Source organism: Sorex araneus, chromosome 7 (genome assembly GCF_027595985.1).
Source record: "Sorex araneus isolate mSorAra2 chromosome 7, mSorAra2.pri, whole genome shotgun sequence".
NCBI classification, from domain to species: domain Eukaryota; kingdom Metazoa; phylum Chordata; class Mammalia; order Eulipotyphla; family Soricidae; genus Sorex; species Sorex araneus.
The window spans coordinates 42,971,556-42,986,069 of NC_073308.1; the positions used below are offsets into that span (position 1 = coordinate 42,971,556).

Here is a 14,514-nt window from a genome sequence, read left to right on the forward strand (position 1 = left end):
CCGAGCTAGGAGTAACCCCAGAGCATAGCCAGGTGTGGCCCCAGACCCCCAAATAAATAAATGGATAAATCAATGCAGGCTCCATTCTCTTGACAGCCACACTGTATTGACTAATTAGCTCACTAACAGGATAGGCACCCAGGCAGTGTTTGATGAATGATAATGATAAAGGTGATAGAATGATAATACTCCTATGTAGACACTACATATTCATCATAGACAATAGTTAATAAGGGACCAGAGCCACAGCATAACTGATAAGGCACTCGCCTTGCACACGGCCGACCCAAGTTTGATCCCTGGCATCCCATATGGTCCCCTGAGCACTGCCAGGAATAACTCCTGAGCACCTCTGGGTGTGGCCCAAAAGCAGAGCAAAAAGGAGTTAATATAGATATCATCCTCTATCGGATGCCTCAGAAAACATTCTGATTTTTATATCCATATGCTTTGAGAAGATAAAAGTGGTAACATTTTGTAACTTTTCAGTCACCTGTTAAGAGAACTTGAGTCTCTTGTTGGCTTGTGATCTGTTCCAGTTTACAAGATGGATTAACACACTGGGCCTCGCCCTCTGGATTTGGCAGCCCTTGGGAAGTAGACACAGGACTCCTTGTGGGTCATTTTGGGGTTGGGGTTGAAAAGCGTGGGTTTTTGTGTTTGTTTGTTTATTTTTACATGTGAAGTGCTGTTACACAGCATGAATTAATAAGTAACTTGAATTCTTTCTAACAGCGTAGTGTACAAAGACATCCTCGACATTGGCATGGCAGGGAACAGGAAAAAGTCAATTCCGTGATTTACTGGATTGTTAGTATTTACCAACACAAGGTTTTTTGGGGGGTACAATTATTTTTTTTTCCTTCTTGACATTACTGTAGGAACCCTGCTCAGTGGTTCTGTGTGCCCCGGGCCTCTCCTGCCTGAGTCTGAAGACCAGGCTGTGCTGGGGATCAGTCCTGGAGCCCCATTTGAGCCACATCCCTGATCCTGGGTTTGATTTTTTTTTTTCAGCAGATTTTATGGTCATTTTAGGAATTTTTTTAATTTTATTTTTACTATTCTTTATTTTTTATTGTTTGACTTTTTGGGTCACACCCGGCGGTGCTCAGGGGTTACTCCTGGCTCTGCACTCAGGAATTACTCCTGGTTGGGCTCGGGGGACTCTATGGAAGGGGTCCAACCCCTGTCGGTCGCGTGCGTGCAAGGCAAACGCCCTTCCTGCTGTACTATCACTCCGGCCCCTGGGAATATTTTTTAAAAAATGTATCGTATTTGGAGCCGGAGCACAGCGAGTAGGACATTTGTTTGCTTTGCACCACGTGACCAACCCAGATTCAAGCCCTGGCATCCCATCTGGTCCCTCAAGCATCACCAGGAGTAACCCCTGAGCATTGATGTGTGTGCCCCCCCAAATGTATCATATCTAAATATAAAGCAGAATATAAGGAGATAAAAGGGGTGCACGAGAACCTGACTCATTCACGTGAATGTCATAATGGACTCAGCGACTGTTGGGAGTAGATGATCTTCATTGCTCTAGAGGTAGTGGAGAGTGGTCCCGGAAGCTTCAGGAGGAGCCTGCTGACCCCGTTAAAGCCCTCTGGCCTGGTTGCCCAGTGGTTAATGACGGGCAGCGTGGTGTTCGGGTCTGGGGAACTGAGTGATGCTCCCGCAAGCCCCTTCCAGCCACTCCTGCCTCCCAGGTTTTCTCCTCAGACACAAGTCTGGGCCCATTTTCTTCTTCACTCCCCAAAGCCTTGCCAAGATCAAGTTCTGATGCTTAGACACGTCTTTTATTTTATTTTAATTTTAGCTGTTTTCACTCACACCTGGCAATGCTCAGGGGTTACTCCTGGCTCTGCACTCAGGAATTACTCCTGGCGGTGCTTGGGGGACCATCTGGGATGCCGGGGATCAAACCCGGGTCAGCTACGTGCAAGGCAAACGCCCTCCCTGCTGTGCTATCGCTCCGGCCCCAATACGTCTTTAAAAAAAAAAAAAGAAAGAAAGAAAAATCTTAGTGATTATAAGAAGGAAACAAATGTAGAAATGTTTCCCAGCTAGATAATCTGGCCCAGTGGCTGTGCGGCTTCGCTGTTGCCAGGCCCTGCCTCGTGCCCCGAGTCTTGCCAAGAGGAGCTGCAGGCCCGCGGGCTTCCTGCCTGCTCAGTTCCTGGCTGCCACCCGAGCGTGCCTCCGAGCATGACTTGGCTATTTGAAGTCCAAGGCCAGGGAAGCAAACACTCCCTTTCTCTTTAAAGTGAATCCAGCTTCACTTTCCCAGCTGTTCCTCCATGAGGTGTGGATAATCGTGCCGGCCCCACCCTCTCCCCCACTGGAACTTTTCCTGGTTCTAAAGCCCCACAATGATGCCACGGGAATACAACTCATTAAACTGAACCCTTCTTGAGAAATAGAACCAGATGATGTTTAAAGAAGTCACAAATCCTAAACAAACAAACAAACAAACAAACAAAAGCCTTCCACCTTTGCAAGGTGGGTGCTGTATTTTAGACCCAAGAAAATCAGTTGGGCCGTTTTAACATCCTTTCCTTAGAAAGATACGGGCTGGGAAGGACAATGCCACACACACACACACACACACACACACACACACACACACACACACACACCCCTTTCAGGGGTGTGGCACAGCATCTCAGGGGAGCCTGGAGGTGGTTTTGCTTCCCTCACCCATACCCCAACCTCGAGTCTCATTCACAGCGAGGAAGCAGCGTCCACGATCTGGCTTGAGAGCTCCGACGTCTTTGTAAGCTCTTTACAGGTATAGCTGCGAGAGCCCCATATGGGATATACCTTATGTCACTGAGAGAGGCCCAACGCTATAGTTTTCCACCAGCTAAATGGGTAACTTTGACCATAAGCAAGGTGGCTAATAACACAGCTGACATTCACCTTGTGGGTCTCCAGGACGGCAGAGCCAGCAAGTTAACCCAAGATCACGCTTGTCCGTAGAGGAGTCTGTAGAGGATTGTTAACTCGTTATCCATAACTTTTCCACAGTGTCTTCCCAGAGATGATTGTTTCCTTATGTGCTTGGATGCTGGGCTCCAGCCCTCCTGTGTGTATATGTATGGTACATTTTAGCTTTTCTCCTCACGACTGCTCTCCTTGTTTGCTAGGTCGAATCAAATATTCTGAAGAGGTGTATGATGCCTGTATGGAAACGTTTGACTGCCTTCCTCTTGCTGCCCTCCTAAACCAGCAGTTTTTGTGTGTCCATGGAGGAATGTCGCCTGAAATTACTTCTTTAGATGATATTAGGAATGTAAGTAAACTTTTATTATTCTCCTGGAATACGCTTCGTTGTGGTTTTTTTTTCCTAGTGAGCGAATTATACTATGGACATTTTTGTTTTTGTTACTGTTACCGTTGTTCCACGGGCCACAGCTGGACAGGAAGGTCAAGGCCTCACCCGGAGAGCTCAGTAGCCATGTGTTGCTGGGGGCTGGACCAGGGCTTCATACATGCAAAGCATGTGCTTGCCACTGGAACCACATCCCTAGCCCTGAAAATTATATATTTGAATTTATTATTATTATTTTTTTTGGTGCCACACTTGGCGGTTCTCAGGACTTCCTTCTGGGGCTGTACTCGGGGGTCTCTCCTGACCGGGCTCAGATCATATGTGGTGCTGGAGCGAGGTTGGCCATGTGAAAGGCCAGCGCCCAACTCTCTGTGCTATCCCAGTGGCCCCTAAAAACATTTCAATAAAGATAATATAAAGTAAAAATAATGGGTTTTTTTTTTGGTCAGTGATGAGATTACAGGTTTTCCTGTATATTTTATCCAGAAATTTTCTTTAATGTTTTGGTATGTGTGGGCCACTTCTGGTGGTGCTTGGGGGATCGCACGGGGCTGCCCAGCCGGGGCCGCAGGGGCCAAGCATGGACTCCATCCCTTGGAGCCATCGTGCAGGCTCAGTGTCTTGTGTTTTTCCCCAGTAGAAACAAACGTTAAGTGTGGGCTGAAACTTTGAAAACTATGTAGCAATAAGGAAGGAAGCCAGAGTTCTAATCTCTGGCCTGCCATTAGTTATGTAACCTGGACCAAGTCATTCAGCCCCTTAAGTCATATTTTCTCTATGAAATGAGAAAGTTGGAATGGATGATTTGAAGATTCTTCCCACCCTGAAACGTCTTAACTTTGGCATTTTATATTTTATTTTTTTACTTTGGTTCTGGGGCCACGCCCAGCAGTGCTCAGGGATCACTCCTGGCAGGGCTCGGGGGACCATGTGGGAGCAAACCCGGGTTCCCCACATGGAAGGCAAGCACTGTACCCACTGTACTATCTCTCCGGCCCCTGATTTTGGCATTTTAAGCGGGACAGTTTGTTATACTTGCCTGATTTAGGATAATCACTAAGATTTTATTACGCTCATGATTGAAAAAGAGTTTGTGGGTCTATTTTTTTTTTAAAGGTTTTTCTGTTTGCAAAAACTGTTTTCTCAAAAATGACAGTCACTGTCCTCTGGAGGAATGGGTCTGCCTATTTGCACGATGCTTTCATTGTCTTTTCACATTTCTTCTTTACCTACAAATTCTCAGATGTTACATCCTGAAACTGTGTTAATGAAAATTTCCCCTTTCACTTCGGAAGTGTTCTTGGCACTGAGCTAACTCTAAGTCACTTGTTTTCTCCTGGTTGTTACATGCTTTCACTCAGGCAACAGCAACTCGGGGCTTAAGTGGATAAATACTTCTTGAAATAGCTCCACTGCATGGAAGGCAAAACATGAAAGCCCTTTACAAAATAAAACTCGGTAAAATAAAGAAATCTCCATTGGAATGAGGTAAACAATGAATAGGACCATTGTCAAGCCCTTCCTGATCTCAGGGTCACGTTGGCTGCCTGGAGCAATTCAAGTGAACTTTAGCTCGTCTTTCTCCTCAGGGCTTGATTTCTCCTTTGAGCCGAAAGAGCCCCTCATGGGTGAGGGGCCTTCTACAGTGTGCTTGGAATGTTGACGAGTCTACAGCAGAAAAACAATTGTAGATCTAATTTTTTTCAATGTTTATTTTCTTTAGGGGCTTATCATCTTCTTTCCTAATACATTTGGTTTCTCTCTCTCTCCCTCTCTCTCTTTCTCCCTCCCTCTTTCTCTTCTTCTCCCTCTCCCTCTCCCTCATTCCCTCTTTCTCTCTCTCTGTCTCTCTGTCTCTGTCTCTGTCTCTCTCTCCCCCCCCCTCTCTGTCTGTCCTAGTACTTTTTTTGTGGGTGGAAAGTTTTTGGGTTTTGATGCATATCGGTTTCCCAAAGCTCTTTAGATTTCATCATTTTTCTCCTTTGGGCTTTTGTGTGTCCTCTAGTTAGACAGGTTTAGAGAACCTCCAGCCTTTGGACCCGTGTGTGATCTGCTCTGGTCTGACCCCTCAGAGGATTATGGCAACGAAAAGACCATGGAACATTATACGCACAACACGGTCCGCGGGTGCTCTTATTTCTACAGGTGAGCTAAAGGAATCTAGAATTTAAAAGTATTTTACTTCAAGTATGCGTGTATTAGTCTCTGACTAACAGAGGGCAGGAGATTTTAGGAGGAGATGGGAATTGCTGCTTTGGCTCTCCACATTTTAATCGAGGTATGTTCTCCTCAAGAGTCGGTGTCAGTCTGGCGCGGACGGGAGGAAACATATTGCCGTGTTTCGGCACCGCCTGCCTCCAGATGATCTAGATTGTGTGTTCCCAAGTCTCATCTATAGACTGTTTTTAAAATAAAGGTTTCTTGGCACTTTCCCCAGAGTTTCTGATTCATCGGTCTGAGACAGGGGAATCCTGTGTGGTTTTTTTTTTTTAAGCTCTCCCACTTTTGGAACGACTGGAATAGGCAAAGATATAAAAAGATCAGGACATCGTGAACTAAGCCAAGGACATTTCCTGGAAGTTGACTGTCGCCTTGCATCTCATACATGAACTGTGCTTTGCCACTCAGAAAACGGAGATACAGGAATGTTGGAGATGAAACTTTGTATTTTAATTTTTTTGTTGTTTGGGGTCCCACCCCGCAGTGCTCAGGGCTTACTTACTCATGGCTCTGTGCTCAAGGGTCACGCCTAATGGGGCTGGGGTCGGGGAGCATCATGCAGTGTGGTGCAGGGACTCTCACAACAGCAGCCGACAGGGCAGGGGCCTCGACTCCTGGACTGTCTCTCTGCCCCAGGGTCTAATTATTTTGTTCCAGTGTATTTTGTGACAAATAATCCATACTTAGTTCCCTCACTCCTCCGTTTATTCTTAAGATCATGCATTCACTGGGTGAAATCTACAACAAACAGACCCCTCAGTATTGCCATACTCACTCTGACAAGCAACCTTTCCCCAGCCCTTTCTGCCAACCTTGGTGGTGCCCACTGTAATGAAGTGGAGCTCTGGTACCTAAAACCAAAAGCCTGATACTTTGTTAGCTCCGTGTAAGGTGGTACAACTTTATTTAGAGGGGTGGGGTTTGGGCCACACCCAGTGGTGCTCAGGGCCGACTCTTGGCTCTGAGGGATCACTCCTGGCAGACTCGGGGGACCTTATGGGGGTGTTGAGACCAACCCCAGGTTGCCTGCATGCTTGGCAAGTACCCTACCTGCTGTGCAATCTCTTTGGCCCTTGAAGATGTCTTTTTGATCCCAGATCAATACCCATGGCACTTTCAAGGTCATTCTTAGGCATGTACATAGAATTGATAATTCATGTCAGTGCAGAACTGAGTCATTCCCCAACCAGCCGAATACTGAACAAGGCATTGCTTTGACTTTGTGTTCCAGCTCTTGCTCTGTAAGCAACTTTCTGTGGTGTGTTTAATGCATTTGTTTTCCTCTCCTCCCTTCGCCTCCCCTTTCCCGCCCCTTCTCCTCCCTCTTGCCTCCCCCCTCTCTCCCCCTCCCTCTTTTCTCCCCTCCCTCTCTCCTCTCCCCTTCCCTCTCCTTCTTTCTTTCCTTTTTCTTTTCCCAAAATTGATTTTATTGTTTAAAAATGGCCTCAGGAGCCAAAGAGATAGCTCCAAGAGCCAGGTGCATGCCTTCCTTGTGTGCCGAAGTCCTGAGTTCAGTCCCAGCACCACTGGGAGTAGCCCCCACCCCTAAGGCAGTATGCCCAGTTCCTGTGTGTGAGCCCTTGGCAGAAAATCCTTGTTAGAAAAGCGTTAGACATTATCGGTTCGAATGCCACATTCATGAATCAGCATTCATGTTTTTGGCACAGGAATATTCAAAGCAAGGTTGTATATTGATTAGTTGATGGAAATGTGACCGGAGACTAAAGGGGCCCCACCCATGGGTTTCCCCCTCAGAGCAGTACCCATGCATGCACTTTGCCTCTGACTCCCCGAGCTGGGTTCTGACAGGGAGCGTTTTCCCGAGGAATGTTCCCCTCACTTGTTCTCAGTTCCTTGACGTTCCCAGGTAGTTCCTGACTGAGAACATCTATTTTTGAGCCCAGGCCTCTTGGGCTACCAGGTGGATCTTGACAAGCAGTGTCACCTCAGGGATGAGGTCATACCTGTCCTGGTGCCCCTGAGGCCCCCAGGCGGGATCTTCAAAGTTTAGTTTCTTCAGGAAGTCACGGCTCTGTCTGTGCCCAGGCCCTGAGGCCCCCAGGGAATCCTGATGAGGAGCCTTCCTTGGGAGTTGTCCCACAGCCCCGAGACACTTCATGCCAGCCCGCATGTCCTGACTGAGTTTCCTCAGGAGGTTGCAACTCCACTTCTTCTGAGACCCCCTCCCGCAACCCCATGGTGGGTGCTGATAATGCAGATTGGTTTGTTTGTTTGGTTAGTTGGGGGGCCACGCCCTGTGGTGCTCAGGGCTCCTTCCTACTTCTGTGCTCAGGGGTCACTTCTGGTGGAGCTCCAGGGACCACATTAGGTGGCCAGAGATTGAACTGGGGTTGAATCTTACAAAGATTGAACTGGGGTTCACACTTACAGAGCAAGTGTCTTAACCCCGCTACGGGTTAACCCTCTGGACTTAGCTTAGCCCTCTGGACTCTTAATTCAGGCTTTGGAAGCAATTTTACAAAACACTGATACCGCAAATAATGAAAATTGATCATACACACAACTGTATAAAATGTGTGTCCAGGTCATTCATTGCTATTTAGAAAAAAAAAAATAAAAGGTAAAAAATCTAAATGTCTGCTAGAGAGAGACTCTCCAAACAATAATAGTGAGTTTTGTTGAAATATTGTATGCAATCAAAGTGAAAGTAAAGTGAAATTTATTAGTTACACAGGTGGGGGGGGCTTAGGGTGGGGGGGCTAGGGGCGTGGGGGGGGTTGGGGTGTGAGGGGGCGGGGTGGAGCTATACTGGGATTCTTGGTGGTGGAATATGAGCACTGGTGAAGGGATGGGTATTCGAGCATTGTATAACTGAGATTTAAACCTGAAAACTTTGTAACTTTCCACATGGTGACTCAATAAAAAAAAAAAAAAAAAATGTCTGCTAGAAGTTAAATGTTCTGGGACATCTCCATGTCTAGGGAGCTAGTATAGGAGGTAAGGCACTGGCATGTAGTCTCCTGAGCACTGCCAGGTGTGGCCCAAATGCAAGAAAGAAAACTGTGGATATGTTTATATGTAACAATCACTGATGTGAAGTGAAACAGAGATAGCCGAGTATTTCCTCAATCGCTGAGTATTTCCCTATTTCCCTCGGTGAAAGGGAGGGGAGGGATGTGTTTGTCCTTGTGCGATTACTAGAGATGAGATAGAATGTATTTGAACCCTATCCTAAGAACATTGGCTGCTTCCAGAGTGGCTGCCAGCTGGAGATAAAGGAGAGACATTTCACAGTGTGTCCTTTTGCAATTTTAAGTTTTATGCCAAGTAAATATAGAAATGATTTCCAAATTTTTTTTTCTAATGAGTGTAAGGCAAATATAAACTAAAATTTTGGTTTCTTTTGTTTGGGGGCCACACCCAGGGGTTACTCTTGGTTTGGTGGGCAGGTATTACTCCCGGTGGGCTCGGGGGAATGATCATATGGGGGTGTCAGGGATTGAACCCAGGTTGACGGTATGCAAGGCAAGTGCCCTACCTGCTGTACTTTCACTCCAGCCCCTAAACTAAATTATTAACTCTTGAATAACCCCAGGTTAATTTTGGATTCTCTACTTCCTTTCAGTCATTTGTTATTCAAACAAGATAATAGTAATAAAAGACTATTTTAAGAACAGACACAAATGTCATATTTATATTTAGAATAAGGTGGAATATGTTTACATTTATTTCTAAAACACCCCTGCATAAATAATATCAACATGGTGTTGATATTACCAATAAAGATTAGGTGGGTTCTTTAGCTTTTTTTGATGGGGGTGCTCTTACAGCAGTGCGCAGGGCTTCCTCCTGGCTCTGCACTTAGGTGTCACTCCTGACAGTGCTCAGGAGACCACATACTATGCTGGGGATTGAATCTGGCAGGCACCTTTCCCACTCTACAATCTCTCTGGCCCAGCTTTTTAAATTATTTTTCATAACATTTCTTTTTATTGTTTTTGGGACCATACTCAGTGGTGCTTGGGGATTCTTTCCAGCTCTGTGCCTAGGAATTAATCCTAGCGATGCTGATTTGGGGGACCATGTGGTGCTGGGCTCCAACCCAGGCCTCCTGATTGCAAAGAAATAGCCTTTGATGCTCTTTCCCTGCCTTCTTTTTTTTTTTTTGAAACAGTTGGAAATTAAAAATTGTTTTAAAGGAGTTGGAGTGATAGTATAGCAGGTAGGGCATTTACCTTGCATGTGGCTGACCAGGGTTCGATTCCCAGCATCCCATATGGTCCCCCGAGCACCACCAGGAGTGATTCCTGAGTGTTAAGCCAGGAGTAACCCCTGTGCATCACTGGCTGTGACTCAAAAAGAAAAAAAAATTAAAGTTTTTGCACCCACTATGTGTGTGTATGTGTGTATATATTATTTAATACACACACAACACACATATGCATGCTTCTGTGGTACTTTTTTAATGTCAAGGGTTGGAGCAATAGTACAGTGGATAGAGGGGTAGGGTGCTTGCCTTGCATACCGCATACTCGATCTCATATTCCGTCTGGTGCCACATATGGTCCCTCAGTCTTTCCAGGGCTGATCTCTGAATTTGGAGTCAGGAGTAAGCCCTGAGCACAGAGAGGTGTGGCCCCCAAACAATAATGGCAACATCAAAAACCCTTTTTAATATCCAAGATAACCACAAAAGTATTAAGTGTTGTTATGGTGAAGATGAATAAGAGTTTTTATGGGGGAACTCTGTGTTCTTTGTGTTGCTTATTATTCACTTATTTGAGCTGGAATGAGGTCAGCAGTGGAAAAAGTGATTACTACCGAGAGTCAATCTTGTAGTATGTAAAACCTATGCTTTTTGTTTTTAATTTTATTTTATTGAATCACCGTGAGACACAGTTAAAGGCTTTCATGTTTGAGTTACAGTCATACAATGTTCAAACACCCATCCCTCCAACAGTGCATGTTCCCCACCACCAATCTCCCCAGTATACCCCCCCCTTTCCACCCCACCCCCCACCCCCGCCTCCCTAGCAGACCATTTCTCACATACTCTTTCTCTACTTTTGGGCATTATGGTTTGCAACAGATACTGAAAGACCATCACTCTTGGTCCTTTATCTACTTTCAGCACACATTTCCCATCCTGACCGATCCTTCCAACCATCATTTTCTTAGTGATCCCAAAACCTGTGCTCTTAAAACAAAACTCACTCATGTCATCTTGACTTTGCCACTTCTTTTTGTTAAAAACCAATTATTTCCTTCTAAGCACAGAGCCAGGAATGGTGCAAGCACTGCCCGTGTACCTACCTCCCCCCCCCCAAAAAAAAAAAACCCTATTATTTAAGTTACAAGGTTTTTTTCCCAATTTTCTTTTTCAGTTACCCTGCAGTTTGTGAATTTTTGCAGAACAATAGTTTGTTATCAATAATCAGAGCCCACGAGGCCCAAGATGCCGGGTAAGTGCTAGTAAAACTGTACGGGGTGTTACTCTGGGGCATCTGTCCCGAGGGCCAGGCTGACCGGCCGTCTTCTCTCTCTCTTCCAGGTATCGAATGTACAGGAAGAGCCAGACAACAGGCTTCCCGTCACTCATCACGATTTTCTCTGCTCCCAATTACCTAGATGTCTACAACAATAAAGGTGAAAGAGTCCAGCAGCATTTACTTTGAATTTGTGAATAATAAGATCTAATTTAATGATAAATATTTAATATATATATTTAAGTAATAATAAAGAAAGTCTTGGGGGCTGGAGAGATAGCACAGCAGGTAGAGCGTTTGCCTTGCACTCGGCTGACCCAGGTTCGATTCCCAACATCCCATATGGTCCCCTGAGCACCACCAGGGGTAATTCCTGAGTGCAGAGCCAGGAGTGATCCCTGTGCATCCACAGCTGTGACCCAAAAAGCAAAAAAAAAAAAGAATAAAGGAAGTCTTAATTGAAAGAAAGGTCAGGACATTTAGAATTTGTACAACTATTTGGCTTTTATCTCCTAAGGGACTATTGATTGGGTTCATTGTAAGTATACATAATGACCGTAGTTAGGGTGAGTCGTGCAACTGAATCAAAATATAAGAAGAATCAGTTACTTAAGTTCAGGTTATGACTGTTTTGGTGAATTTTACTAATTTGTTTAACAGTATCTGAGTGAAATACTAGTGTTTGAAGGTTTGTGTATTAAACTATTTCAGTCTTCTTGAGGAATGGTACATGTAGAATAAATATTGTGTAAAGGCCAGAAAAAAATCTTCATTTTAGTCCAAACACTACCAGGGAAATAATGAATGTGGCTTTAGGTAAATCACATAATCTTTTTAAATTGAATTCCATACTTAAAAAAGAAGTTTAGATATGCACATTTCTTTTTAGCCAGGATTTTTAGGACTAGTCTATTATTTTATAGCTTTTATAATTCTTAATTCATAGGTTTTCTATCAGAGAAGTAATCTACCTAAAAAAATTAATGTCTCTGTAACATTTTGTAATTTATAAAATATGACTATAAAATAATCAGACTTTTAGCACACATGCCAGAATGTACTCGTGAATATTACCCCATCAAAGTCATTACCTTGGAGGCTATGCGCTTGATGCCATTGTTCAAAACTTTTTTGGAACTCCTCTTTTGGCATTGCCCTCCGTCTTCGGCACATTCTTTTGATTATCCTCATTGATGGGAAATCTTCGTCCTTTGAGGGTGGATTTGATTTTTGGAACAGCCAAAAATCATTTGGCATCAAGACTGATGACTAAGGTGAGTGGTCAAGCTAGGTGATGCCCTTTGGAACCAGACACAAGGTGTGGGAATAAGGTAATGACACTGGACACGCCTCGTGTTGCTTATCCAAACGGCTCTGAGGCACTTCTGGAGGAGGAGTTCCGAACACATGTGGAATCATGGCAACACCTTGAAATTAAATCCACAGTAAAACAGTAAGGTGTGTTGAAAAGAGCACCTAGCTACAAGTCAGAAATCCTGGCCTCGGGGTTAGAGTGATAGCACAGCGGGTAGGGCGTTTGCCTTGCACGTGGCCGACCCGGATTCGATTCCCAGCATCCCATATGGTCCCCTGAGCACCGCCAGGGGTGATTCCTAAGTGTAGAGCCAGGAGTAACCCCTGTGCATTGCCGGGTGTGACCCAAAAACAAAAAAAAAAAAAAAAAAAAAGAGAAATCCTGGCCTCACCCTCCTTCCCCTTTAAATTTACAGTTCACAGGACAATTGCATGGCTGACAGCTTCAGTTAATTCCCCATTTAATAAGATCCGTAACTTTCTATGCCTCATTTTATCTTCAAAATACATGTTACGTAGGGTTGCGGAAGATGAGTTGGGATAATAAAAATCAACACGGAAAGCATTGGTTAACTGCTCTAATAATACTGTACTATTTTACTGTTGTTGCGCATGCTGTGGTTATGTGTGGGACCACACTCATTTGAAATGCGAGGTCTGGTGTGTTGGTAGTTGGTGGTTTCTCCAGTCTCATTACTTTATAGTCATACCTCGTCTGCGCCATCGGGGAGAGCACTTTGGAAGAGCTCCACGGCACCCAGGGAGCTAGCTCGGGTGCTCAAGGACGCGCCTACCTGTATGCAGCCGTGAGCTCAGCACTGGTTACTCAGAGCTACCCCTTGCCCCAGGCCCTCCCCAGCACTGCCTGATGCCGGCCTGGAGGCCCTTGAGCACTGCCAAATCCTCTGCCCAGGTCGGGCACCGGACTACGAAGCCCCACAGAGGCTGTGTTGGTGGAGGCGCCCCTGTTCCCTGAGCACCGCCGGGTGTGGCCCCTGTAACAGCAAAACGAAGGAAGTTTTCTCTCAATGCGCTTTTTATTCTATTTAAAAGTAAACCATGGGGGGGGGGGGGCTAGAGCAATAGCACAGCGGGTAGGGCATTTGCCTTGCACGCAGCTGACCCGGGTTCAATTCCCAGCATCCCATGTGGTCCCCTGAGCACCGCCAGGGGTAATTCCTGAGTGCAGAGCCAGGAGTAACCCCTGTGCATCACCGGGTGTGACCCAAAAAGGAAAATTAAATAAATAAATAAATAAAAGTAAACCTTGGGGGACAGGGCTGGGGTCAGAGACAGAGGCAGAGTGCAGGAGGTAAGGCTCTTTCCTTGCAGTGCAGCTGCGCCCGGGTTCAATGCTCAGCACAGATTGGGAATAGCCCCTGAGAACCACTGGGTGTGACCAAGGTGCCCCTAAAAATAAAATGGTAGATTTTTTTAAAAGAAGAAAAGGGGGGGGAAGTAGTAGAAATAAGGCCAGAGAGAGATAGCCCAGCGGGGTAGGTACCTGCCCTGCCTGTCGCTGGTCCGGGTTTGAATCCCCAGCATCATGTTTGATCCCCTGGGCACTGCCGGAAATGATCACTGAGCAGAGGCAGGGGGAAGCCCTGAGCTCCGAGGGATGTGGCACAAACCAGAGTAAACTGTGACAGGACGTGGCCCGTTGGGACCCCCAGTCTCCTCCTCATGCTCTCTGACCTGCTGCTCCTTTCCAACAGCGCTTCTCTGCCGGAAGTTCTCCCCAGGCTTCCCTTCTCCCTTCCCATCCCTCTTTCCTGAGTCACAGCTCTCCTGTCCTGCTCCACGTCTCCTTGATCCCGTTCTTTCGTTTTTCCTAACATTTCCAACACGCAGGAGAGGTCTGTGCTGCACGCACCATTAACCTTCTTGGAGGACATTTAGGGACCCTAGTTCTCAGGTTTGTCCTGAGGACTTCACCTTCTCGCTCTTTTCAACCCCACCCAGGCACTTGCCCGGTGGGTTTTCAGTGAGCTAATCTGTCATGTCTCACCGCATCAGTCACTTCACTGACTTAGGGCCAGCTCTTAGCTCTTTTTTTTTTTTTTTGGCTTTTTGGGTCACACCCAGCAGTGCACAGGGCTTATTTCTGGCTCTGCACTCTGGAATTACTCCTGGCAGTGCTCGGGGGACCATATGGGATGCTGGGAATCGAACCCAGGTCAACCGCGTGCAAAGCAAACGCCC

General features: G+C 45.9%; 1 protein-coding gene across 1 annotated transcript in view; it reads left to right on the plus strand.

Moving 5' to 3' along the window:
• Positions 1–14,514, plus strand: part of PPP3CC (protein phosphatase 3 catalytic subunit gamma) — a 91,104-nt gene that overhangs the window by 57,053 nt on the left and 19,537 nt on the right. The window contains exons 5-8 of the mRNA XM_004610196.3: positions 3,147–3,292; positions 5,337–5,476; positions 10,897–10,974; positions 11,064–11,158. Of these exons, the coding sequence (XP_004610253.1) occupies positions 3,147–3,292; positions 5,337–5,476; positions 10,897–10,974; positions 11,064–11,158 (459 nt within the window). The remainder of the gene's footprint in view (positions 1–3,146; positions 3,293–5,336; positions 5,477–10,896; positions 10,975–11,063; positions 11,159–14,514) is intronic.